The following is an 11,037-nucleotide window of genomic DNA, read 5'->3' on the forward strand; positions in this document are numbered from 1 at the left end:
AAAATGTGTCCCTGAAAAACTTATCATTAAGTAAAATTTATTTCCTCGTTGATTACCATGTTATAAAATAATGCATTCCAATGGATATCTTCAAAGAAAACAACAAAACTAAAAGAAGCAAAATGACCACTTTTATGCATTAAAATACCAATTTCTAAATATAGACAGTATAATATGTAAACATAAAATCATTTGAAGTGAAACACATCCACAAAAGCTACCAACTACTGTCTGAGGTGTTATGATGGAACGTACATTACTGAGAGAATAAGGGACACCTCTATCTTACAGTTCATCACCATTAACATCTACAAATTGACAAAGAACTTATCCAAAATTGCTGGGTGTTTATTATTTACATTATTTACATTTGATGAATATTTGTCCTCATCTTGTTTGTTGTTAACAGAATGTTTTGGCTGATGTACTCTCCAGCCTTCATCAGGTGTTCTGGGGGAATTTTGAACCTGGGTTCTCATTCCTCAAGTATTTTTCAGATGTTGTTGTTCTTATTATTATTATCAAGGTCACTGCTTGGAATCGAACTTGGAATCTTGGGGTTAGTAGCCTGTGCTCTTAACCACAATGCCATATGTCCATGGGCAATTATAAGGTGAATTTTAGGGCTTGCAAATCTAATATTTTCCTGTCCTTCCTTAATACTGGTTCCCATATGCTACTCATATCTGCACTAGGTCTGCTTCGGAGATTATTATGACCTAGCATATGTGCTGCCTCTTTAGTTTTCATATTTTCCAGTGGTATTCTCTATCTATTATTTTAACTTCATCCTACAGGGGGAGGCGGTCTCCATTTATCCATACATGATCAGCTATACCTGATTTATCAATATCTCCTTGTGTCACAGCTTTGCAAAGTTCCTCTACCCTTATTCTGAGGGGGCGACATGTTTCACCTATGTATAACCTACCACAGCTGCATAGGATGGAGTACACACAGTCTTTGGTCATATTCTCTTCTATTGGTGGGTTAACTCGAAGGAGATATTTGCGAAGTATTGTATTACTCTTGAATACTGTCATGATGTCGTATGGGCCGCATATCTTTTGTATCTTTTCGGAGAGGCTTTCACATAGGGTAGACAGACTGTGGACAGTTTATTGGTTTCATCCTCTCTTTTCTTCATAATTGGAGTAGATAGTATGGTTTTGGGGGTAGTTGTTGCTTAACAGATTGTTACTTAGCTTGATTATTTCTTTGTGGTATGTATCAGGATCACTACTTATATTCTTTGCTCGATGCTTTAGGCACTGAGAAATCCCTATCTTTACATTGTATGGATGGTGGGAATTGAAGTTGAAGTATCATCCAGTGAAGGTTGGCTTGTAGTATATGGATGTCCTGGATCCATACTTGCGGTATACAGATGTCCTGAACCATTGCAAAGCTGTGACACAAGGATATTGATAAATCAGCTGATCATGTATGGAAATAACAACAACATTGGAAAAATACCTTAGAACACCTAATGAAGAGTACATCACTCAAAATATGTTAACAACAAACAAGATGAGGACAAATATCCATCAAATGTAAGTAATGTAAATAATTACATAATTCCTCATCTCTCAAATATAGAACTGTATTGTTTATGGTGCATTATCTCTTCCCCTGTTCCCTCCCCCTCTATATATCTTGGCAATACCCTGCCACCATTCATCTCTCTCTTCCTGAATCTACCAGCCCATCTATGCCCTGATCCCCATCCCTTGTGAGTATACCCTGGCACTTACCATCATCCATCTCCTGCTCTTACTGTCTCCTACTTTCTCTTTCCCTTGATCTTCCCTCTTCATGTATCTCTTCTACAGAAACAAACCTATTTCTGCCCTCATTCTTGGTCACTCTCTCTCCCTCCTTTTGCTCCTACCTCTGGCTAGGTAACCATGTATCTCCTTTGCAGCAGCACACCTCTTTCTTGTTAACCCCCCCCCCTCTCTCTCTAGGTAACCATGTCCCTCCTCTTCAGCACCACACCCGTTTCTGACCTTATTCTTGTTAACTCTCACTCGCTTTCTCCCTCTCTCTCTCCCTCTCTTTGGCTGGGTAACCATGTACCTCCTCTACAGCAAGACATCTGTTTCTCCCTCTCTGTCACACTCTAACATTTGACACATGATCACATTTTCCAATACCCACTCCCCTCTCAAAAATTCCTAGTCTTGCAAAGTTACTTGGTGACTTTGCCAGTGCAGGTGCCACTTAAAAAGTACCCAGGCCACACTGTAAAGCGGTTGGTATTTGGAAGGGCATCCAGCTGTGAAAATCATGCCAAAACTGACCTCACCTGTGCAAGTGCTACATAAAAAGCACTCAGCTCACCCTGCAGAGTGGTAGGTGTTACGAAGAGCATCCAGCCATAAAAATCATACCAAAACAGACACAGAATTATGGTGCAGGCTCCTACCTGGCTAGCTCCTGTCAAATTGTCCAACCCATGCCATCATGGAAGGAGGACGTTAAACAATAATGATGAAAGTTCAGTGCAGGAACTGAACTCACTGTAAAAATAATAAAGACCACTGCCACATGAACAATACCTTCACCAATACCAAAACCAAAACCACCACTACCCTCAAACCATCAGCTTTTAAATAACCAATAAGCAACAGCAATAATAGTATCACCTTCATTGCAATGTCTGTAGCTACATATTTTCTATGCCAACACAGTGGGTGTGTGTCTGTATGTCATCAATAAAAACTTTCAGACCTTCCAACACTTTAGCAATATTCTTTGCTGTCAACTTAAATGTAGTTGTTACAATTTCCATATTCTCGCATCTGTATTTCCTGATTTCTTTTATTCAAATAACATCAACTCCTTGATAAATAAACTTTCTCTATAGCAGCATGTCAACCACATCATTCTCTACGACATCCTACATCATTTGCAAGTGTCACAATATCTTTCTGAATTTGATGTAGACTTTCAGCTTGTGGAAAACTTGTAAAATCAGGGAAACAGGCTGGCCATATATTTTTTGATCCATGTACACATTAGATCTATGAAAAAATAAGGTCTAAGCAGTTGAAGGAGTAACTTCTTGAGCACTTAATTTTCTTTCTATTGTCATGTATTATTCTCATTGTAGACATTGCAAACTTTAATATTTTGGCAAGGTAGTTGATTGTTTTCTTTCACATCAAGCTTTTTAAAACATCAAGTTTAATATGCAATATAATCCTTTTAATTTCCTATTTGCACTATGACTACTTAATGACTTCTTTCCAAACAACTTGAATTGTAATAGTAAGTGCTGTCAAATTCTTATGTGTGTAAGAATGGATATGAGAAGCTGAAAAGGTGAAGGAGTGAGGTGGAAAGAAGAACTGTATGATGGGTACTTTTCCCCTTCTGCTTCTAACTTGATCCATATAAACTTCACACTCTGCTCACATACAGACACACTCCCACTACATTGCAATCAAGGTGATACTATTATTGCTGTTGCTTATTGGTCATTTAAAAGCTAGTGGTTTGAGGGTAGTGGTGTTGGTGGTTTTGGTTTTGGTAAAGGTATTATTCATGTGGCAGTGGTCTTTATTGTTTTTGTTAATTGTATTGTTGCTGTTTACACTTAAGATCAAAGATATTTCATTCTAAATTTAAAATACACCAGAGCACCACATAACTGCATGTGATTTTTTTTTGTTTGTTTTTTCATTTCAGATGGTGTTGCTTATCATGTTCATACTATTGTTATTGTGAGCCATAATTATTTTAATCTCCCTGTTTAGATGGACATATTTTGTACACGGTCCTTACTAAAAAAACAAATAAAAAGAAATGTAAGTCACTAATTAAGAGCTATCACATACCATTGGTCCCATAACTGTTTTGGTTCTAAAGAGCTTTAAATTAATCTCTCTGATTGTAATTATTTGTTTCGGTTAAAGATTTTAAGCTTAATTTTCTCTAATTAATGAAAACTTACTATATTGCCTAACAAGAACATTCACCTCTAATTAAATTTCTATCACAACATGCAATTTCCATTTATTGACTGTAACTAACTTCATCGTTAATCTTGTTTGTACTTTCAGGTGGGGAGCATTCTTATTTTTCATTTTTATATATTTCATGATATTAGTGATAAATTAGCAAATGAGACTGATTCTACATATTTGAAAATATTCGTGTCTAATCATTAATTGAAGTATTTTGAATTAGGAAAATCAAATAAAAATACAATTGCAGCATGGAAGGTGTTTATAACCCATTTAAAAACACACAAAAACTGTTAGATTCACTTCAACATTTAAATTTAATTTGTCAAAATATTTCCATCGCTTTGAAACCACGACCTGTTCACTGACAAAATTCCAAGATGCAGCACAAAATTTTGTCAGTGAACAGGTCACAGTTTCAAAGTGACGAAAATATTTTGACAATCTAACAGTTTTTTTGTGTGTTTTTAAATGGCTTATAAACACCTTCCACACTGCAATTGTTTTTGTTTCAGCACACAATCTCAGATCAGGTCGCTTGCTATGCAAGTACATCTCTGTAATTCCCAAATAAAAATAGTTCTATTCTTAATTAACTTTCTAATGAACACAACATTATCAAAATGATTTTTATCATGAAACATCTTCAATCCTAAATTAATGTGAAAGTCTCAACTCATATGTAATGAAATCATTCATCCAGTGAAGTAAGCAAATTATTACTTAATGATTCTCTCATCACTACTTCAGCAAGTATGGTACAGACTATGCTTTGCAGATGAGGTCAGCATGAGACCAAAACATACCTTGAGCTGACCAATATTTGCTAAACAAATGAAAGCAATATCAATCATTTTATTAACAACTATTTCAAGTTAACCTTTTTGAAAGCATTGAATATATTAATACTAAATATTAAGTGTAAGATGATTTCAATCAAAAATAACAAATAGCAATTCCACTGATTTCTTCTTCACTAATTATACTTTCAGCCCTAAAATAATTTTCTAACCTTAACACTGTCTCTAACAGTAACAGAAAAAGATTAAGACCAGCAGTTACACTGTAGGTAAAGTAAAACTGTCTACAACAGCATTATCAGTGCTGTTATCATCACCATTTCCAATGCAGCAATGAGCATCATAACACAATGGCTAAGTTCTCAGTTAGATGAATTCATAGACCAGCTATGGATTATAGGGGAAATTGCATTATGTTGCTCATACTCATAGGAAAGAGTATCACAACCTTTAAAATTCCTCTTTTCAATTAAGCCACACATGAAAACTTCTCTGTTGTAAAAATTTCTTTTGACTAACAATGTGACCTTCTCTGTGAGTAGTGGATTTCTTACTGGTTCTAATTTTATCAACGTTCAAAGATTAAAAGGGAAAAACCACTTGTAATGAAATGTTAACTTAGAACAAAAACATTTTCTCCACTAAAAAAATTAAAATAGCCCATCTTAGAAACCAGAATTATTATAAATAGAACCCCTTCATTTAGAATATGCCTACTTTTGGGATGCTAATGACAATCCTAAACCATTATATAAATATGGAAATTTCTTGAACATGTGGCAACTTCAAGAATTTTGGCTTACAAGAAGAAATTTACAAATGGCATGAAGGATGTTGTCAACCACTTGAACCATTTTCTTCACATTCATATGTATCAAAATTCTATTTACAGCAGTTTCACATTCAAGAACCCATAATTATTCAGTTACATTTCAAACAAGTTAAAAACCAAATTAATATCTACATTCAGATATCTTTCAAATACTTCAGAGGAAACATTTAAACAATCTGCCAGTCACTAATACATGCAAAAGATTTATAACCCAATTCAACATTTTCTGATTCATTAACTTGCAAAATTAAACAAAACTAAATTTGTAGCTCAAACTCATTCAAAGATAGAATAGCAGGGCTAATCATTAAGTAAATGTTACAATTGGGTGGGTTTTAGTTTCAATCCCATAACAAAGTATTCAAACAAGAGTTTTTACTATAACTTTGCATCAGCCAAAGACTTGTGAGTAAAATTTGATAGATGAAAACTGTGTCAAAGCCCACCAGAGGGACTATTTTTGTCAATGAGCAATAAACTTAATCAGTTTCCCAGTTTAGCAACCCTACAGGCTCAATAAGTATATTTAACAGGGTCTAATTAGTTACAAGCATAAAAACTAGGTCTCCAGCCTGAGGATAACTTCCACCCTTCCTCACATAAGCCTTAGAGGAACAACTAGAAATCATGGGCCTAAACTTTTCTCCTCTGACTAAAACAAATATTGGAATTAGAAAGGAAAACTACCACTGACGGCAATGAAGCCATAATAATTTAAAGGAAGTGAAACACAAGAGGAGAAGAGTGAAGCACAAAACTCTTACAAATGCAAAAACAAAACCTTCAATTTATTTCACCCTAGTCTCATTATATTCAACAACATAAAGCTACAATATAAATATACATATACATATACAAGATGGTGCGCAAACAATAGCCCTAGTGAGGTCTGCTTTTCTATGGCATGGCAAAGGATGTGTGTGTGTGTGTGTGTGTGTGTGTGTGTGTGTGTGTGTGTGTGTGTGTGTGTGTGTGTGTGTGTGTGTGTGTGTGTGCGCGTGTGTGTGCATGAGTGCGGTGGATGCATGCACATGCGTATCTGTGTGGTTAACCTAACCATTATAAAAACGTCGTTAGTGCCGTGCAGATAGGACCAAGAATAGTGGATGGCTAGGATAGATTTATAAGAGACAAAATCAATAATGAAAGCCAGAAATAGACTTTTTAGATTGGCAGACAACAACAGAATGGCTTTGGGAATGGAAGTGAAGGAAATAACACCTGTCTTCAGAAGTCAGGAAACTATATTCGCACCATACAGGTTGTCACACACCATACAGTACAGCCAATGAAGAATATATCATTATATAACACTATCATGTCATACATTGCGACCATTAAAGAATATCTGATTATATCCCTCAATATTACTCCACACCATACCTTACCACCAGTCAAGAATACCTGTTTATATAACACAATGCTATCATATGCCACATATTACAGTAAGGAATACATGGTTATACAACACAACACTAACACATGCCCCACCCTACAGCCAGTGAGGAACATATTATTATATAACACAACACTATCCAATGAAACACCTCACATTTAATCAGAGATATATCAATGAAAATTACAGATTATCTCATGTAATACCTCATACACCACTACACACTGCTATGTGCAATGATATAGAACTAATCATAACTACTTTGTTGTATAACATAAACAGTCACATACTTTTGTGATGGGACAAGAATACATTACTGTGCATACTGGGTGTTGTAACAACTTATAGACATAACACATTGTACATTGTCATATGAATATCTTATACATAGTTATAAATATACTGTTACACAACCAATATACTGTTATATGTAATATCTTATATCTATACAGTAGACCTTTTTGCTCTAATATATTCTGAGGGACACAAACTATCCAATATCTTGCAGCAAATTTGTAATGCATTACTGTACGACAAATACTGTCTTTTGATATACCTTATAGATACTAGAGAAACTGCTCCTTATCATATTTTGTAGATCTTACAGACATGGAATAGTGTAGCTGTAAAATTTTGTTAGCAGTAGATTATAAAGAACATATTCATGTAAGAACTGCATTTCAATATTGGCCTTTGTCTTCTGGTGAAGAAAATAATTGAGCTCTCGACATCTGATAGTTCTCTATGAAGTTCAAGTGAGACTCACAAAGGAATACTGTTCCTGTATCTGGAACGATGCTGCAGTTACCCATAAAACATCATAGATCATATTCTCCAACACACTCCAACTTCTGGTCTACAGATGCACTGTCCCTTCACTCAGCATTTTTTCTACAATTACAGTCATCTCTGCTCCTTGGAGCTCCAGCCAGGCCCACCCAATTTATATATCTTTCTTCTTCATCTCATCACTTATACTCCTCACTGTAGATTCTACTCTAAACAATATGCCCAATCCTTTATCCTCAGAGTGTCAGCTATCTCTTTGCCCATGTCTTTACTGTACTGTTCAAAAAAGAACATCAAATATGTCACCAAAAAGTTACCAGGACAGTGAACAAACAGTTATGGAACCAAAGCAATTAAATAGTCAAAACTTAATGTATGATGGTGGCTACCACAACAATGAAGAGACTAGTAACTACAATAAACAGTTTTAGAATGGATGCACAAATCAATAGAGGTGGCTTTCAAACTTTTAAACAAATCATATATTAATCACATATTAAACATATATAGTTATATATTAAACAATATATTATTATTAATCCTATATTTAATAGAGTAAAATTAATATTATGAGGTGGTTCACAAAAGCCATTGGCACCTGTGCCCACACCCTGAGGAAAGCTGCCTCCAGTTCCACACAAGTTGTCGGCTTTGGGACCACCTGGTCCAGCCGTCTCTGAATTTCATCCCTCAGGTTCAATTATTAATCCTATATTTAATAGAGTTAAAAAAATTATACCTTCAGTTTGTTAGTGAAAAGTGGCCTTAGTTAATAATAATGCTATTTATATAATGTAGGTTCATAAAAATTTAAAAGACAGTCCTTAACCTTGCTGTTAAGGTTATTATTACTCACTTGGTATTATGTGTATCAATTTCATCAAACAAAGCTTTGAGTTCTTCTTTCCCCATAACACCATCAGCAAAAAATCCAAGGAATTCTGTCCAAGATATTGCACCATCGTCTAGCAGAGAAAAAGAGAGAAATAAAAATCAACAGGTTTCAAAGGGAAAATATAAAAAATAATGAATGGATCAATAGTGATAATAATGACCAATAAATATTGATTTCGTTTGGTTAGACAGAACATCTCTAGACACGCCACTATTTTAAAATCAATATCTGATAGATAATACCCTCAAATCTACTTACATCAAATCTCTTCACACCTGATACCAAGACCATTAAATTCAACCATCTACTTTGGAACAATATTCTTTAGTACCTAAACCAGCCATATCCAGCCCAAATATTCTACCTGCTTTATGTTCAAATAAGCCAGATCTGGTTTTTCACACCTACCCTATAATGCCATTCTAAAAAAAAATAATCAAGTCATTGAAATCTCAAAGCTACAAGACAATGCCTGATTAATTCAAAACAATGAATAAATAAGCATTACATTTGACAGAGTAATCTAAATGCCAAAGGGTTAAACTACACTGAACTGCAAAAGAAATGTGATTTTTTCAAATGTCATTTTTATATGGTAAATTCTGAAAATTTATTTCGGGGATGTAAGTGTAAATATTCCAAGACATGCTGGTTTATGTCTCAGACCCAAATTGCAAGTAACCTTTCAACTTTCCCTGAAACAAGACGCCAAAACACAGGTGTGTTGAATGCCATGGGAGGCAGTCACAAACAATTGTTATGAAAACCGAAATGCATGTGCATCTCGTGGAGATTATGGGTATAAAAATCAACTTGAACAGCATTTCTGGCATTCATAATTTGGACGCACCAGGTATGACCTGATTGTCAGCAGCACAGAGAGAACAAGCTATTGGCTGATTGCAAGCAGGACAGCATGCCCTGGTTGTTGTGAAAGTTCACAATGCCCATGTCAGCACCATCACCTGGAACAGTGATACAACAACAACAACAGCACTGCAGATCATGCCCTCAGAAGGAACCCCCAGATGACCACATCCAGACAGGACTGCTTCATGCACCTCTAACACCTCCATGATTGCTTCAGACTGGCCAGCATGTCAGCTCATGAGACCATTGGCACTGGACAGCAACCCATCAGCAACGACACAGTACATCAACTGGCAGCCAACAACCTGCTTTGCCATCGTCCTGCTCGAGGGCCTGTCCTCACTGCCCACCACAGTTAGGCACGACTACAGTGGGCTACACAGCATCGACATTGGCGGCATCAACAATGGAGGTCGATAGTCTTCTCTGATGAGAGCTGGTACTGCATTTCCACCTTGGATGGCAGAGTGAGGGTTTGGTGTAGGAGGGGTGAATGCTACAGAGATGCATGTGTCATGGAGAGAGACGCATGGGGTGGTCAAAGCATCATAGTTTGGGGCGCTATAGGCCTGAATCAGAGAATTGGGCCCCATGTGTTCCAAAATGTTGGTGCAGGCAGAGGGAATGGCATCACAGCACAGCGCTACATTGACCAGATCCTAAGACCTCACACCATGCCCTTCTTTGCGCATCACCATAACCACGTGTTCCAGCAGGACAATGCTCCTTCCCACACAGCCAGGATCACCATGGACTCCTTGCATCAGCACGTCAGAACCATGGCCGGCTCTCAGCCCGAAACTGAACCTGAGGGATGAAATTCAGAGACAGCTGGACCAGGTGGTCCCAGGGCCAACAACTTGTGTGGAACTGGAGGCAGCTTTCCTCAGGGTGTGGGCACAGGTGCCAATGACTTTTGTGAACTGCCTCATGAAAAAAAGGGGAAAATAGTTACAGTGGAGGCCCCTTTAATCACAGAGTTGCATTGTCAAGGCTGACCTGGGTTAAGACAATGATAACCTCACCATTACAGCTATCCAGTTATTTCAACTAGCAAAACTGATACAACTCACAGTTGCTATAACAATGACAACTGCATTGATTACCAAATCTGCCCACACAATTTTATTACAGCTTTACATCTTCAATTATTTCTTCAGCCAGATGTCTACACCATTTCTATGATCTGTGCAAGTCAATGTCCACTGTGACAATCACTGTAACCATTCCATTACTTTTATTTCTTTAATAATCCTTCTCTCTCTCTCTCTCTCTCACTCACTCACTCTCTGCACATCCATTCTTTTTTTCTCCTCTATTTTTTTCCCATTCTTTTCAGCATCTTTTATTTTCTGTTTTATAATTTCTCTCATTTTCCCCACTATTTTCAGTCTCCTTCCTACTCCATCAATCTCTCTGCTTTTCTTGTTACTTTGCACCCACTTTTTCACACTCCTCTCTCTCTCTCTCTCTCTCTCTCTCTC

The 11,037-nt window shown here is 36.6% G+C and overlaps 1 protein-coding gene across 2 annotated transcripts in view; it reads right to left on the reverse strand.

Moving 5' to 3' along the window:
- The window catches only part of LOC106870831 (N-terminal EF-hand calcium-binding protein 1), a 116,602-nt gene that overhangs the window by 37,883 nt on the left and 67,682 nt on the right, over positions 1-11,037 (reverse strand). For both annotated transcript variants that reach the window (XM_014917055.2, XM_052970315.1), the window contains exon 3: positions 8,645-8,753. In XM_014917055.2, coding sequence (XP_014772541.1) covers positions 8,645-8,753 — 109 coding nt within the window. The remainder of the gene's footprint in view (positions 1-8,644; positions 8,754-11,037) is intronic.

This window comes from Octopus bimaculoides, chromosome 1 (assembly GCF_001194135.2).
Source record: "Octopus bimaculoides isolate UCB-OBI-ISO-001 chromosome 1, ASM119413v2, whole genome shotgun sequence".
Lineage (NCBI taxonomy): Eukaryota > Metazoa > Mollusca > Cephalopoda > Octopoda > Octopodidae > Octopus > Octopus bimaculoides.